Source organism: Elgaria multicarinata, chromosome 13 (genome assembly GCF_023053635.1).
Source record: "Elgaria multicarinata webbii isolate HBS135686 ecotype San Diego chromosome 13, rElgMul1.1.pri, whole genome shotgun sequence".
NCBI lineage: Eukaryota > Metazoa > Chordata > Lepidosauria > Squamata > Anguidae > Elgaria > Elgaria multicarinata.
In genome coordinates this window covers 31,048,274-31,064,621 of record NC_086183.1, presented here as the reverse complement: position 1 = coordinate 31,064,621, position 16,348 = coordinate 31,048,274, and the positions used below count along the sequence as shown (strand labels likewise).

The 16,348-nt window shown below is 52.5% G+C and overlaps 2 protein-coding genes across 2 annotated transcripts in view; one reads left to right on the top strand and one right to left on the bottom strand.

Moving 5' to 3' along the window:
- Positions 1 to 6,149, top strand: part of MAP4K1 (mitogen-activated protein kinase kinase kinase kinase 1) — a 38,948-nt gene extending 32,799 nt beyond the window's left edge. Inside the window, exons 24-32 of the mRNA XM_063140515.1 lie at positions 1,035 to 1,140; positions 2,605 to 2,663; positions 2,888 to 2,991; positions 3,093 to 3,267; positions 3,926 to 3,994; positions 4,098 to 4,181; positions 4,654 to 4,724; positions 5,561 to 5,616; positions 5,779 to 6,149. Of these exons, the coding sequence (XP_062996585.1) occupies positions 1,035 to 1,140; positions 2,605 to 2,663; positions 2,888 to 2,991; positions 3,093 to 3,267; positions 3,926 to 3,994; positions 4,098 to 4,181; positions 4,654 to 4,724; positions 5,561 to 5,616; positions 5,779 to 5,848 (794 nt within the window). The 3' untranslated portion in view covers positions 5,849 to 6,149. The remainder of the gene's footprint in view (positions 1 to 1,034; positions 1,141 to 2,604; positions 2,664 to 2,887; positions 2,992 to 3,092; positions 3,268 to 3,925; positions 3,995 to 4,097; positions 4,182 to 4,653; positions 4,725 to 5,560; positions 5,617 to 5,778) is intronic.
- Positions 6,150 to 7,599: 1,450 nt separating this feature from the next.
- RYR1 (ryanodine receptor 1) overlaps positions 7,600 to 16,348 on the bottom strand; it is a 161,792-nt gene continuing 153,043 nt past the window's right edge. Inside the window, exons 96-104 of the mRNA XM_063140526.1 lie at positions 16,208 to 16,338; positions 15,107 to 15,167; positions 14,342 to 14,488; positions 12,693 to 12,827; positions 11,210 to 11,366; positions 10,658 to 10,722; positions 8,728 to 8,828; positions 8,290 to 8,341; positions 7,600 to 7,811 (exon numbers count right to left, since the gene is read on the bottom strand). Of these exons, the coding sequence (XP_062996596.1) occupies positions 7,716 to 7,811; positions 8,290 to 8,341; positions 8,728 to 8,828; positions 10,658 to 10,722; positions 11,210 to 11,366; positions 12,693 to 12,827; positions 14,342 to 14,488; positions 15,107 to 15,167; positions 16,208 to 16,338 (945 nt within the window). The 3' untranslated portion in view covers positions 7,600 to 7,715. The remainder of the gene's footprint in view (positions 7,812 to 8,289; positions 8,342 to 8,727; positions 8,829 to 10,657; positions 10,723 to 11,209; positions 11,367 to 12,692; positions 12,828 to 14,341; positions 14,489 to 15,106; positions 15,168 to 16,207; positions 16,339 to 16,348) is intronic.

Here is a 16,348-nt window from a genome sequence, read left to right as displayed (position 1 = left end):
AACTGCAGAAATTAGCAGGAGGCGTGACAATAAGTATTATCCCTTGCTAACACCAGAACCAGGAGACTGTTAAAAAAGCAAAACTCTTTTTATTGGTTGTAATTTCTTTACCAACCTTATAGCCAATTTTAAAAAACGTCATTAAAAATTAGTAATTAAAATACCATAAGCAATTGAAGTCTAAAGCTGACACTTGGGACAAACATGGCAGAAGCCAAGATGGGGCAAAGGGCAGAGCTCAATGCCAGCAGCACAGCGTCAGCGGGCATTGCTGAGAACTCACGAGGGGCCCCGGCTGGAGCATTCAAAATATTCAAAAGATGGCAGCCAGGCTAGTCATAGTTTTATAATCTCTTCACTGGCTGCCAGTTGGTTTCCAGGCGAAGTATAAAGTGCTGGTTATCACCTGGGGGTTGCCTTCTCCTGTACAATCCGCCCCGCACACTCAGGTCCTCTGGGAAGAATCTACTTCAGTCAGTCAAAGTTAGGCTGACAGGTATTACCCAGAGGACCTTTTCTTCTGCCACTCCCAGATTATGGAATGACCTGCCGGGAGAGATTCGTCAACTTAACAGTCTTCCAGATTTTAAGAAAGCTATAAAGACTGATCTCTCCTGGCAGGCCTACCCAGCTGAATTTTAAGATGCCTTTTAATACTGTGCTGCTTTTAATAATGTATTAGTTTTAAATGTTTTAATCAATTATATGTGTTCTATGGCATTTGCATTTGTGTTGTAATAATAATAATAAATAATAATTATAATATGAAAGAGGCCCCATTCAGCCTCACATCCTGTTTGCCATGGTGGCCAACAAAGATGCCACAATGGGAAGCCCACAAGCAGAATTTGGAAACAGTATTTATTTTATTTATTCCCCACCTTTCTACCAAAAAATGGCACTCCAGGTGGATTACAATAGCCTTGTAAATCCTATGAGTGGGGACAGAAGAACTTCCCCAGGGGTGGATTACAAACAGGCACTCACTCTTCTCCTCCTTCTCCTTCTCCTCCTCCTCCTCCTCCATCATTCAGGCAAGTCCCCCCAGCTCTTCTCCCACAACTTGCTGGGCCTCTACGAGCAGAGCAGACGAGACCAGCGCCCCGGACTGTACATTTCTCCCCACAGGCTATTGCCCAGGTAACTCCTTCCAGCAGGAAAGACAAGAATCTTGGGTCAAGGAAAGGGTGTGCGAGCAAGCGTGTTTCCTGGGCTCCTTCCTCTCCTTCCTCTACTCCTGAATACTCTCAAGAATTTTGGGTCGTCAACATTTTTTTTTCTGGTGGAACTTCCATTTGTTTAGCAGGCAGAACATTCAAAGGTTAAGTTTCCCTCCCGCATCTCCACTCCGTCACTTGGATGAAAATTGTCTGCTCAGTATCTGCTGGCCAGATAGCAGTTAAAGGATTGGAGTCCAGGGGCGGGGGACGATGTTGGCAACTCTAGCGGGTTTGCAAAGATGGGCCTAGGAGAATCAAAGAAGACCAGCCTTAAAATATGCCCCGGATTGAGGTGGAAAAGGGAAGGAGCAGAGGTAAAAGTGGGTGAGGGCACAGCCCACAGAGAGGGGCATTTTCCACACATACATCCCCACTGGAACCTTTCCAGCAGTGTTCCTACAAATGCAAAACTGTCCTGTAAGAAAATGCCTGTTAAGGATGGCGCTAGATACAAGCAGATTGATAGAAGGGCTGTAAGCCAGATTGCTCACTTGAGGGAATGGTATTAAAGGCAAAACTGAAGTACTTTGGCCACATAATGAGAAGACAGGACACCCTGGAGAAGAGGCTGATGCTAGGGAAAGTGGAAGGCAAAAGGAAGAGGGGCCGACCAAGGGCAAGATGGAGGGATGATATTTTGGAGGTGACAGACTTGACTTTGGGGGAGCTAGGGGTGGCGACAGCCGACAGAAAGCTCTGGCGTGGGCTGGTCCATGAAGTCACGAAGAGTCGGAAGCGACTGAACGAATAAACAACAAACAGATGAAGGGAGGTGGTGCAAGGAGGGAAGAGAGCCAGTGGGGTGGAGTGGTTAGAGTGATGGACTGGGACTCGGGAGATCTGGGTTCTAGTCCCCACTCAGCCATGGAAGCTCACTGGGTGATTTTGGGCCAGTCACAGACTCTCAGCCCAGCCTACCTCACAGGGTGGTTGTTGTGAGGATGAAATAGAGAGCAGGAAGAGGAGGATTATGTACGCTGCCTTGGGTTCCGTGGAGGAAAAAAGGCAGGATATAAAAGCAATAAATACATAATGGCTGTGGTCAGTCCTCAGGCGGCAGCGGCCAAATTAGCTCCTGCAGCTATGCCTTTAATAGTGTTTCAAAACCACTGAAATTACTAGATCAATAAAGCGTGACCAGTATATTTGGCCTTTTATAGAGTTTCATAAACACAGACAGGTCCCTGCCCCTCATGGGAGTTTACTCGACTGTGCCAGAAGCAACAGAGGGAGATAAAAACACCTGCTACTCAGCCCGGAGAAGGATCAGGACTTGCAGCCCCACCCCAGCAACAATTTAGTGAACCTGCCCCCTCCTCATGTGCTCTCCTCCCACACCTGCTCACCACAATCCAGTGACTATTCCTCTTTTTCACCCGCTCAGGAAAAACATCACCACCACCAAGATTCCAGACACCAAAGGATGCCAGAAATGTTGCACAGGTGAGTGCAGTTCCAGCCTTGGCCTGCAGGAGGTGCTGCAGTCCCCGTTCTCCCCCCCCCCCCCAAAAAAAACCCCTCCTTTCCTTTGCTCTCCAAAGCATTGTCTGTGCATACATACAAAATCAGGCTTACAGAAGTTCCTGTTGAATCCAGAACAAGCAGCAGCTGCCATTGATCTGGAGTTGTTTCTGCAGCTGACGCGACCCGTTTCTCTTTCCTTGCAGCCAGGAATGCGCAGACTGGCTGCCACTACCTCTGTGGGGCGCTGGAGGCAGGGGTGGTGCTGCTACAGTGGTATGAACCCATGCAGAAATTCATGCTGGTCAAGGTAAGAGCCTCTCTCCCTGTCAAAATAACCCTTTGCCTTCATCAGGGTCAAAGCAGTCAGACCTGTCCAGGCATCCTGTCCTCCTCCTCCTCTTTTGGCAGTATTTTGACTTCCCGCTGCCCTCGCCGCTCCCCGTCTTCGAGATGCTGATGGCCCCTGACGAGGAGTACCCGGTGGTCTGCATCGGAGTGCACAAGGGCCCCCCAGGGCAAGCCGTGCAGTTCCAGATCATCAACCTCAATTCCCTCACCTCCTGGTTCATTGATGATGGCAGCGGTAAGGGCACTGGAAGTATGCGTGCGTGTGTGTGCATGCATTTACACCCGTCTGAGGCATCGTCATGGCCAAATCCAGACCTAGACGGTGGCTGTATTCCAACCCAACTTCCCCAAGGACAAATGTTGGAAGGCAGAAGGTGACCTCATTGGCACGGAATGCCTTTTACCAGCTTGGGTTGTTGGCCCAGCTATGCCCCTGTCTGGACAGGGATTCCTGTCTGCTTATCTCCAAGTCAGCTTACTGCAATGTGCTCTTTGTGGGGCTGCCCTTTAAGACCGTTTTTGGTTTGCGAGCACTCTCACAAAATGGCTGCCACATGGGCCTTGCCAGTTCACAAATGGCTGCCACGGTGGGTGTGGCCGGTGGCGATACACCCACTTCCCAAAAGGCAAACTGGTGAAACTAAAAGGAAAGTAAGTCGGCTGGAAACCCAGTGAGCAAGGCAGACTTGGGGTTCTGAGCTTTCAAACGCAAAAACCGTTCTTTTGAACCTACATTTTTCTGCTCCAACACTCATTTCACAGAAAGTAAACTCTTGAGACTCGGAGATGTGGGGCTGAGAGGCATTCTTGGAAATCACGTTGTTGGAGGCTGACATTTCAAAAGACATTAATACTGAATTAAAGTTCTAAATAATAAATCCGTTTCTCAGCAGAATCTGCGTGCTCTGCCCTGGTCCAGGTGATCCAGCTGGAGAGCAAGACGGTGCTGGTTCTGATGGACAGTAAGCGTAGAGGGACAAGAAAACAGCTCACGGGTCAGGAGGGGGGAGGAGGAGGGGGTGGGATTTCTCAACGGTAGCAAAATGACCCGTTTTTCTTTCCTAGATAGGATCCAGTTTGTCAGTCTCCAGGGCTTGCTGCTTGAGTCACACCCAGAACTCACCTTTGACGTGGCAGTAGAATCAGTTGGTGCGTTCCTTTGGTCTGCCCTTTTCAGGACTTCCCCCCACAAACTTGCTTGCTGCAGCCTGCATTTTCCTCTCCCCTTATGGAAACAGCTGCTGCTTCCCAGCAGGGAGCATCTGAGCTCAAAGGATTTCTGGCCTCCAAAGGCTCCTTTCTTCCTGCCTGCCTTTGGTCTGGGGTGGCACCTGCTGCGGTGGGGTTTGCTGGTTCATCTGTGGGCTATGTAGGATATAGATGCGGACTGATCGCTTGGTAGGCTCTTCTCTTAGTTTAGGGTTGTCCTGGGGACGTTAGACCACTTTTATAAAAGTTGCTCCCCACTCGAGAGGCAGCTGCCGCACGCAACTCCACACCTGGCGAGAGGCACCCCCCACTAGCAATGCAGGGCTTTCCACTGTTCTCATGTGGCCTTTATGGGGGTGGGGAGACACTGGAGCAAGCTCTGAACACCATCTCTCTCTCTCTCTCTCCCCAGCGGTGGTGCGGAACTCTGTGCATGCATTTTGGCGCCATGGCGTCCAGACGCGGCCCTTCGAATCAGGACAGGTATAGAGGGATGTGTCCCTTTCCCGGCGTTGTGCTGCAGGGCCTGTTGGGCTGCCCTGCCAAGGACAACAGTGGGCGGAGACACCCGATGCCGCGCAGCCTAAAACTCTTGTCTTCCCCCAATTTCTTGTGGGTGCTCTGTCAGGCCTAAGCATGGGACCCCCGCCCCCCCTTTTGCCTTCCTAGGAGTCTTTTCGTTCTTCTCCACCTACCCCTGGTGGCCCCGTGCTGCTTTCAGTGCTGCTTCCACCATTTTGGCAGAAGACGGAGAAAGTAAACTACCATCACTGGATGCTCCCACTAATTGGGATAGGGTGGGCAGGGCAGCCAGGTGGCCTTGGATCTTTAAACCTGCCCAAGTCCATTTTAAAGACGAGGAACCCTAAGAAGGGTTGCTCATCCAGAGTTAGCCCCTGAGCAGGCCAGCACACAGGCCAGCAGCCGTCTTCCACACCAGGGCGAGAGGTACTGCATTTCTGCTTAAACTGCAGCAAGGTCTAAATGTGCATCTGCACATATATCTTGGTATATGCAAATGCTGTACAAATCACTGTCCTCTTTGTCCCCCGTTTGGTGATGCATTTCCCCTTTTTGTCGGTTTGTGGGGGCAGAGTTTCCTGCTTAGCCAAGAACATTTCCCTTTTCTCCTGTCCCTTTAACCTCCTCACTCCAAGGGAATAAGCCCAGAGTTCTCCAGTTCCCCTACATTGAACCTCTGATTTATAGGGCTGGGAGTAAAGGTTCTTGGCACGATGCCCTGATCAGCCTCCGTCTTAGGGTCGCTGAGGGCTGGCCGGCCTTCTGTGGTGGCTCATCTTGGCACCGCTTCTTCTCAGGTACCACAGGAGCTGCGAGATCAGCGGTGGATCTTCCGCTTACTGGGAGCATCCAGGTATGAAGACACACACACACACACACACACACACACTCACTCCATCTCTGGCTTGGGGATACCGTCGCCTGCCTGCCTGCCTGCCCTGCGCCCTCCCACGGGACCATCCCAAGCGACCGCTCAGGTTTGTCCTGCTAATTTCCCTTCTCTTTCTTCTACCAGCGCGGTTGTGTTAGAGACGCGGCCTGTGGACGATCCCAACTCCGCCAGCAACCTCTACGTGCCGGAATGACACTCGCCAGACCTTTGCCTTTACACCGCGCCGAATCCCCGTTTCCTGATCGATAGGGCTGCCTCCGGTCACAGAAAGGCCGGCCTTGTAGGAGGAGACGGGGAAGCAGGGCCAGTGCTGCTCCTAAAGCTACTAAGAAAAGGACCAGTTTGGGAAAGCCGCTTCACATTTCACAGAAAGCCCGCCACAGCGTGGGCCACACTTGACGGGCTTCTCACCGACGGGCACAAAGTCACACTTGTCTCCTGGTTTTATGTCTTCCTTTTACATATGACTCCATGTCAGTAAAGAATGTGTTCAGTTTCCCCCCCTCCCTTTTAGTATATTATTCTCTCCTCTCCTCTGTTTTTGGAAGAGCAGGGCCCTTCAGTGTGGCTAAGCTACTCGGCCAGTGCATGGCTCCCAGTGTTGGCCCCGGATTGGGCCTAGTGCAAGCAAAGCACGTGGAAAGATCTGGAGTATCCCTGTAGTATAAACAAGGCAGGCACAGGGTTTGAGAGCTGGCGTATGCGCCGGGGCACTTATGCACAGTGGCACGGAGGGGACAGTCTCCTGTTTGGTTCTGATTCAGGCTGGTCCAAAGCTTCTTGGACAGAGTGGTTCAGATGCCAGTTCCTGACTTGGGCTGCCTCCGAACGGAATGCGGGACTGGGACACGCTAACTTCAGCCTTGTGCCCTGCGTGGAGGGAGAGGGAGTGCCTGTACGTGAGTAGCAGCCCGACGGCCAGTCACAAAAGGAATAACCCAAAAGGAATAACCCGTTCCTTGGCGGTACACAAGGACAACGCCCACTCATTGGCCGGTTGCAGCAGTCTATGGTTTTATTGGCAGGGAACCAAGCTGGGCTCAGGAGGGAGCGAAGGACAGAGGGGCCTGGACCCCCAACCGCCCCATCCCCAATCATAAGCTCGGCTTAGAACATCGTACGGCACTGGCAGTAGACATGGGGGGGGGGGGAGAGAAGGGGACCGTCCTGGATGGGACTGAGAGGTGCCGTGGCTCCCACGAGTGGGACGCACAGTCGGACTGGGTGCTAGACACACACACACCAGGGTAGATTGGGGTAGGGTCTGTGGGTGCTCCCCCCTCAGCTCCGGAATGAAGCCACTCACCCAGGGAAGCTCCCTCACACAGACCATAAGCCTGGCAAATGAAACATGGCTTAGGAGAAGGGCAACACTGCAAGGGGTCCTGGAGTGGGAGCCCCCCCCATTGCTGGCACCCCCTTGGGGATCTGGACTAGAAGACCAGCATCTCCCTCCCTCCCTTGCAGGCTGACAGCATCCCCCCCTGCCCGATTGTTCAACGACTGACAGACAACAGCAGAGTAACTCCACTCTCCTCATTAATCTAAAATAGCATCTCCCCACCCCCTGCCCCCCAAAGTCCCCCCTTTTCCCCTAGGAGTACGAGTCTATAAAAGGCACTTGAAACTGGGGGAGCCCTTTGACCCAGGAAGGGAAGTATTGCATGGACACCCCCATTCAACAGGAAACAGGTAGAAGGCCCTGGGTGCCGTCTGGCCCAAGTGGCCCTGAACCCTCAGACCATTTCTCCCGGGGACGGGACTGCTCATCTCTTTGGCCCAGGAGTCAAGAAATGGGGCAATTTGGGGGGTGGGGGGGGTCAGGAAGGCGGGGTCAGCAGCAGGACACAGAAGACATGGCGATGATGGCCGGCAGGTGAGGCAGCCTGCCCTCCCTGCCCCCAGCTCTTTAAAAGAAAGGGAAAGGGTCAGGCAGGGGCGGGTGGTTGTGCCACTCTGCCTCGCTGCTGCCCGCCTCCCCCCTCTAGGACAGGAGGGAGCGGGCGAAGAAGGCGGGCTCAGAGCGGGCGCCTCCCCCTTGGCCCAGGGCAGGGAGGCACCTAGCCCAGCAGGTCTTCATACTGCTTGCGGAAACAGTCGCCAGCAGGGAAGAAGTCCCAGCAGCGCTCTTGGTACATCTTCCAGACGTAGGACTCCTGCAGGGAGGGGAGGAGGAGGAGAGGGGAGGTGGGTGAAAGGAGGAGGAGGAGGAGGACCAGCATGTTGCTAGCAGAGACGGGGACTGGGGAATCTGCCTAGGGGGCCACGCGGCCACAGGTGAGCTGCTCCCAGCTCTGCCGAGAGGCTTCGGCTCCGGCGGCGTGTGGCAAGCGGCGGGCCCTGTTCCCCCTGGCCTCTGCCCTGGTCAGCAGCGCCCGGCTTTACCTGAGGGCCCCGTCTCCCTCTGTTCCCCCTCCAAGGGCCTGCTGCCAAACGCCCTCCACCCCGAACCTTTTGACTCTAGCAGGGGCAGCTGGACGGTGTAACAACCAGGGGTTTGGATGAGGGTTAACCCTGGGGCTGCCAGCCACTGAAACACCCCCCACCCCTGCTCTAATCTCTTAAACCGAGAGGCGGAATCTCCGGCAACAACTTTCCCCTCCCTCCCTGGCGAGATTCGGGAGCCCGTCTCACCTGGCCAGTGTGCTCCGTTTCATCCTTGTTGATGAGATACATGAGGAAGAACCTATAGGGGGAAGAGAGGCGGAGAGTGAGGCGGCCACCTGCCCGTTCTGCTTGCCCAAGCACCTCCCCGTGCTCTTTGGACAAGTTCACGCCACGGCTGCAAAATCACGGGATAACCGGCACCGACGCCACACCTGTCCCAGAGGGCTTTCCGGTCGCCTCAGACACAACACTCTTCCAGGGAGGCCGTTTGCACGGTCAGCTGAGAGTCACGGCCACACGAGCAAAGTGAGCCTGTGTGTGCTTAGGCAGATGCCCCCCCCCTCCACACACACGCGTGGCCCCTCGTGCTTTTATCACAAGGTCTCTGTCGAGTAGAACTGAAACTGAGGGTGCCGGGGAAACGTTGGGCTTGCAGGCCCCTTTCCTCCCCAGCCAATGGCTTACATGTAATTGGCCAAGTTGTGCTCCTCCAGCGTGTGGGTGTCAAAGCCGTGGGGCGTCGTGTCAAAATAGTCGCTGCCGATTCCACAGATGAAACATTTGGTCTGTTAGGGAAGAAACGGCCGTGATGAAGTGAGTGCCTGGCATGGCCCACCCAAACCCAGACTGCTACTTCCATCTTCTCCCCCTAACTAGGGTGACCCTATGGAAAGGAGGACAGGGCTCCTGTATCTTTAACAGCTGTATTGAAAAGGGAATTTCAGCAGGTGTCATTTGTATATGTGGAGAACCTGGTGAAATTCCCTCTTCATCACAACAGTTAAAGCTGCAGGTGCCCTGCCCTCTTTTAAATCTGGCCACAGTCTAGCTGCAATCTAGCTCCTGCAGCTTTAACTGTTGTGATGAAGAGGAAATTTCACCAGGTGCCGCATGCACAAAAATGACACCTGCTGAAATTCCCTTTTATATGCAACTGTTAAAGATACAGGAGCCCTGTCCTCCTTTTCATATGGTCACCCCACCCTTAACTCCTGAGCAACCTGCAACCCCCCCCCCCCCTCCGCTCCACAGCCACACCACACACCACGGTGGGCACTGAGATCAGTAATGGTGGAGGAGTTTCCAGGGCTGCCCCCTTCTGAATGTTCAGCTTTTATTCTTAAAAGTAGATCTCTCTTGCCCTTTCGCTTGTGGTGATGGAAGGAAAAAAGCCTGCAGGCAGGGTTCTATCCAGCCGCTCAGTAGGAAATAATACAACGAAATAACTTTAAACATATGGGGCTCACTATCTATATTTATATCCAGGCCATTCTGCAGTGATTCCCCACCCCAGCAGGAGACCCCACCGCTGCCACCAAAAAATGTCTGGTTATGGGGACCTGGGAGCTTCTGTCGAAGACAGCTGCGTCAGCATTCCCCCATACTGGTTTGGAAGAAACTTGGGTGTCTCTCTGTTCCCTGTTTTCAGTTTCAGCAAGGGAAAGCCTCATGTAAAGTGGAAGCAGGCCCCAATGAAGGCTCCTCCATCACCACCTCAGCAGGGATTCCTTGGCCAACAAGGCCCATGAGGGAAGATCCTAAGCATTAGTCTCAATTTTTTTTTGGGGGGGGGGGGGAGACACCCCTCCACATTTTCTTGGCTCCCAATCATGACAAGACACCTGGATGCCCTGTAGCAACAAGAAGGGTTGAAACCAGGGGGTACTTCCAGATGAAAGAACCTCGTGGTAGCAACTGTGCAGCCATTCCGCCTTCCCCTCCTTAACAGAACTTTTGCGATAAAACAACGTTACCCCCTTGTAACGTCCTGTGGATGAGGCAGGGCGATTGCAGCATTAGAACCTCGCCTGGCAGGCTGTGAGTTGATTTTAAAAAATGGCAATGGATTCATCACTTGCCTTTTAACCAGTTAAGGGTGCAATACGTTGCATGTTTAAATAGAAAAGTCCTACAATCCCCAGGGGGGCCTCAGTCAGCAAGGCTGGCTGGGAGTCGCAGGACTTTTCTTTCTAAACATCCATAGGATTGCGCTCCAAGTTAGGTTCATTTAAATACATTTGCGTATTACCGAAACTTCAATATAGATTCTGTTTTGAGGAAGTGTAAGATTGCTTTTGTTTTGTTAATTTGTAAACTGTTGCTCATTTCTAGAATGAAAGGCCCTGAAGTGTTGTTGGTTTTACTCCCTAGGACAAAATAGCACCTCAGAAGTAAACATAGGTACCCTCGTCCACGCAGAGCCCCCACTAATAAAATGATTTAAAAAGAAAAAAAAGATGAATGGAAATGGAATGGGCTTTTGCTGGTTAATCAACTGGAGGTTTAATTGATTAATGTTTCCATTCATGCTAGCAGCCTCCTGTCCCCACTGGTGGATCATTCAACCCTGGGAACGGAGGAATAGGAAAAAGGTTTTTTTTTTAATTCAGCTTACCTCCATGTCTTCCTTCACCTGCTCCTGCTGGTCTCTGAGTTCCCCAAAGGCATCAATGATCAAACCTGGGCAGGAAGAGGGAGAAGGTCACAGAGAAGAAGACAGAAGAGAGGGAACTGAGGAGGCCCCAGCACAGACCCCCTGCCCTGCGAGCTGAAAGTATAACCAAAGAGTCTGTAGGACAGCTGCTGCCCTTTGCAAAGGCAGGCATGGAGAGACAGGTATGTGAGGGTGTAACACAGTCAGTGGCAAGGGCACCTTGCACATGCTCAGAGGCACCCTCTTCATTATGACATATTCCAAGTACTGAGATTGAAAAGCAGTTCTGAGATGGAGCTCCAGAGAGCCCCGGCTGAAATGAAGTCCTGCCAGGAATCCAAAAGGTCTGACCTCGAACTCTTAAGGCCTTGTTTACCGCGGAGTAAACGTTGCCTTGGACCCAGGGGGTGGGGGAAGGGAACAGATGGGAGAACGATGGCTCAGCTGTAGAGCCCCACGACACTGGACGCCACCAGACCCTCGTCCAGGTTGAAGGGGTCCTTCACACCTCACCTTGGATGATGGCCAACAGAATGACAATGACGAAGAAGAAGAAGGTGATGTCGAAGATGACGCGGTAAAGCTCGTACTCGTCGCCTGCCGGGTCCTCAATCTCGTCCCCGATGCCCCCGCCGGCACGCACCCCGACGTACATGTGGAACAGGTAACACTGTTTTGGGGAGATGGGGAGGGGAGATGTAGAGGATATTGCATGGCCAGAGGTCACACCCTTGTTCTCTGTGCAAGCTCAACATCCCGGAAAGCGAGGGCCCGTTTCCCTCTCGAGATCCCCCACAGGAATCGCCGATGGGTAACCCAATCCCCACGACGCTCACAAACATTCAATCACAGCACTGAAAGGGGAACAAGAGTTCATTTGTGGAGGTTTTCTCTATCGGTGGTTGTTAGCCATGACAGCTGGATGGAAACTCCACCTTTAGGGGGAGTATACCTGCAAGGACTGATGCTGGACACAACCAGCAGGGGTGGGATGCCACCTCCACATCTTGCTGGTGAGTTTCCCAGCGTCACCTGGGCTGACCGCTGCTGGAAACGGATTGCTGGGCCAGAGGGAGGAGAGCTAATAGCACCTTCCTCCACCTCCTCTGTCCCAAACTCTGCTGGCCACCACCAATGGCAGAGCCAACCGATAAGCCTCTCACTGGCCCACCGCTTGGCTACTTTGAAAGCAGGCGCCAAGGGCCGTGCATACTCCCAGAGATCTCCCGGCCTCTCGTGACCCACCTAGGCCCCGGAAGGGAGTTGACTGTGGCCGTGACACCTTCTTAACCCAACAGCCGTCCTGACCTCCTCAGCCCCTTTCCGGCTCTCCTCAAGGACCATTACGGGCTGGCCACAAAGGCTGGCCAGACTGCCCATCTTCCCCACTGTGGATGGGGAGAATGGATCTGGCTTTCTATGTTTTCACCCTGTCAGGGCGTCCTTCCTGCCGAGGGACTTAAGGCCCCAGAGATCCAGCTATGCCCTTCGTATGTTATCTTCTTGGCCACCCTAATTATGGATTTGGGAAGGTGATACTTGGGTGTTAAAGGATCGTTTATCCATGTTAAAGGATCTTGAGGATGTATCCAAATTCTGGGGGAGCCACAGCCCAGACACTGCAGGTACGGCACCTCTACAGCACATCCCTGAGTGAACCGCTCAGAGAGCTTCAGCTATTGGGCAGTATAAAGATGTAACCAATCAATCAATCTCACTCTATACACTAACAAGCCCTTTCCTCGCTCCCAAACCCCTTTGAAAGAGGTTGGAAGTTGGAAGGAGGGGTCACTTCCTCTGATGTCCACACGATCACACAATGGCCTCCAGGGAACAGGTTTGACAGGCTCATGTATCGGAAACCTGTCAAACCTGCTTGACCAGAGGTGACAGCGGAACCCGAGGCATGTGTGTCTGCGCTACAGGAAGTGGAGCTCCTTCCAAGCCACTTCCGGGTCTCTTAAAAAACACCGCCGCCCGCCCTGGCCTGCCTCACCGTCATCATGTCGTCACATTTCATGTCGGGCTCGTCCTCATCCTCACTCTTGTTGTAGAACTTGCGGAAAAAGTTGAAGGCAACCACAGTGTAGAGGTACACGACCACAGCCAGCAGCCCCACCGTCATCATCAGCTGAGGGAAGAGTTTGCGCATGTAGGAAGAGGTTCATCGATGCTCAATAAATGCAGCCGGGGGGGGGGGGGGCGGCAGCTACAGGCTCCCTCCGGGATCAGAGGCAGCCTGTCTCGGAATACCCCTGGCTGTGAAAGTGCAGCAGGAGAGGCCTGTTCGGCTCGTGGGCTTTTCAGGGGCCACCAGGTCGGCCAGCCAGCCTGAGCAAAAGGTGGCCGGAGGAGGTGGGGCCTGGGCCTGACGCAGCAGAGGACTTCTGTTCCCAGGGCAGCCGCGTGGGCTCTCGCCCGCCCGCCCCACTCTCAGGACGGACACGGAAGAACACAGGAAGCTGCCTTGCATGGAGTCAAACTCTTGGCCCACCTAGCCCAGTATTGTCAACTCTGACTGGCAGCAGCAGCAGGTCTCCAGCATTTCAGGCAGGAGTTTCCCCGGAAAACAAAAGCCAAAAAAAGGAAGGAAGCCAAAAAAAAAAAGCCAGGGGCAAAGGGGTGAAAACGGAGATGTGGTTTATTAAAAATAATGGCCCACGCGTTTCGGACCCTAAAGTCCTTCCTCAGGGTAATTCAAGCAAAAGTGATAGATCAATTCTCTTAGGGACCCCTGGTCTCCTAGGCTTTCCCCCGGCCCTGCCTGGAGAGGCTGCCAGGGATCCAAACTGGGGTCTTTTGGACACAAAGTAGGTGCTCTGCCACTGAGCCACGGGGGCGTCCTTTTCTGGAAAAACTGTGGGGGGGGGGGGGGCGGAGGGGCTGCCATCACCCCTCCCCAAGCAACAGCTCCCAAGTGGCTTTTCCCCATTGCGGGGTTTTAAATGGATGTTTCCAAGAGCTCCCAAGCCAAAAAACAAGCTCAAATGGGCCCTTCGGTTGCAGTGAGCAGCATTTGAGTGTCAAGTGCCGTTTGACCTTCAGTTGTGCCACACTAGACTGGTCCCTCAACGCCTCCTCAGCCGCAGTCGCCAACACATTGGGTAAAACGGGCCTTTATGCTCGTAACTGGGCAGTTCTCTTCTCCGTCACTTCCGTTCTTAGCTGATAACCAACCATTTCAGCCACACTGGACTGGTGCTTTCGTGGGGTGGGGTGGGGGAAGGAATGAGCATGTTCTGTGGTTGCTAGGCAACTGCAATTTTCTTCCCTTCCCTCTCCTTCCCCTGTGATCAGGCAAACGGCCAGCTGGCACCTCTGCCCAGAAGGAGAGGGGGGCCGAGGTCAGGCATGGACCCAGGAAAGGAGAATCGGAAGGAATGTGGAAAAGGAGGGGGTCAACATGCGTTTGAAATGCCAGAGGTAGAAGTGAGCCTACAGGGGGAAAGGGAAAAGTGGTGGAGCGGTGGGTGGCAGCAGTGGGTGGAGGAGGGAGAGTTAGACCGGGAGTCAGGCTAGCTCTCTCTTTGAGGGCCAACCTTAGCCCCTGGAGATTTCCAATCAGACTTCCCAAGTCCACCTGCCGGGATTCGGTATCCAACGCCAGGTTCCTCCCCTAGCTTCCCCTGCCCAGCACGCCTTTACCTGTTTGCCATTGTGAGTGACGGAGGAGAGGATGGTCCGCAACGTCTTGACTCCCATGGCGATGTCCAGGAGGTGGCAGGCGAAGAAGAAGTTGTTGTAGTGGCCGAGAGCAGACATCACCATGTACCAGAAGAGATAGAGGAAAGACTGCAGGGGACAGGCGAGAGAGGAGAATTGGGGTACAGAACCTTAACAGAGTCTTCCGTTTTTAAAGGAAAAACCTGAGCTTCTTAGGATGCTGAATTCTACAATACATAGCAAATTCTGAGCTTGCTCAAAAAACCTGCAGAAAGTGGAATTCATGCAGTGTGCAAGCTCTTTAACCTGGGCATTTTGGCCCCCTACCCTAATAATAATAATAATTTTATTTGTTTCCCGCCTCTCCCTCTGGATCGAGGTGGGGTACAACACAAATACAAACACCATAAAATAATATAACTAATTAAAACATTTAAAACTAATACATTATTAAAAGCAGCACATTATTAAAAAGGCATCTTAAAATTCAAGTGGGTAGGCCTGCCGGAAGAGATCAGTCTTTATGGCTTTCTTAAATTCCAGAAGACTGGTAAGTTGACGACTCTCTCCCTAAAACTACACCCCACAGTCCCCAAAGGAACTATGGGGTGGAGTTCTGGCCTCCCTCTTTAGCTGCTAAGATGGCAGGTTGTGTTACTAACTAGCATAGATATGGGTCGTTCCAGTGGTTAACACCCTCCTCCCAAGCTAGCTCCCTGCCCTCCAACCCTGCGTCTTTTCACTCACATTATCCGTAAAGATCACTCCAAATTTCCAGATCTTGTACTTGATGTCAATGGAGGTGACCCTGGGGGAGAGACGGGGAGATGAGTGAAGAGGAAACGGTGTCTGTGCGCATGGCTGCGTACACACACACACGTGCAAACTCGCACATTATGTTTTGTGATGCATCTGCCTGAAATGATTTGAGCAAGTACCTTGTGAACAGTAAGTGGTGGCAAACTTGTGTTAGCGAAACTATCGTGTCATACACATATACTCCCTAAGACGGACTGTGTGTCTCTTTCTCAAAAGCTCCTTTCAGGGGTTAGCACCAGGTGAAAAGGTCCCATGTGTGAACATGATGAATTCAGGAGTCAGCCCATGTGCATCTTGTTTTGTTCAAATAATAATAGTTTCTACAAATATCGGTTCTACCCCCCATCTACCTGGAATACTTGAGGCAAATATTACTATATAAAAGTGGGCTGATTCACACACATGACATGGTTAGGGTTAGACCTAAATTGTTGCAAGTGTACATTTGCAAACACAAAGTGTGAATATTAAGCGGTGACATCCCTGAGTTTGCAAAGAATGTATTGTATGAACACACAAGAGGAGGCCGAGATTAGCTCTCTGCTAAGCGGTCTTTCAGGGGCAAACCCAAATTTGCTGATGCGTAACGTGTGAAAAGTCCCTACAAATACAAGGGGGGAAAATGGAAAGGAACCTCTCGTGCAAACACTTGAGTCATTACTGACTCCTAGAGGGACACCCGCTGACGTTTTCTTGGCAGACCTTGTAGTGAGGTGGTTTGCCCTTGCCTTCCCCAGTCACGGCTACCTTTCCCCCAGCTAGCTGGGTACTCCTTTTACCGACCTCGGAAGGATGGAAGGCTGAGTCGACCTGAGCCGGCTGCCTGAAACCAGCTTCCGCTGGGATCGAACTCAGGCCGTGGGGAGAGTTTCGGCTGCAGTAACTGCTGCTTACCACTCTGCGCCACACGAGGCCACACAGATACAAACAGAACATTAAAGCCTGAAAATATGCCAACTTTAAAGACACTTGCTGAACTCCACCCATCGCTGCCAGTGCCAACAGCAGTTCTGCCCTCTTCCTCCTCACCAACTAAGGAAAGACTTGTCCGGCTCTGTTTTTTTCTCATTCTGCGCTGTGATTTCCAGACTGGCCAAATCCATCCCGAGCAGTTCCGCAATCCTCTCCCGCCCATAGATATCGCCATATTTGTCAAGCACCTGGAGAAGG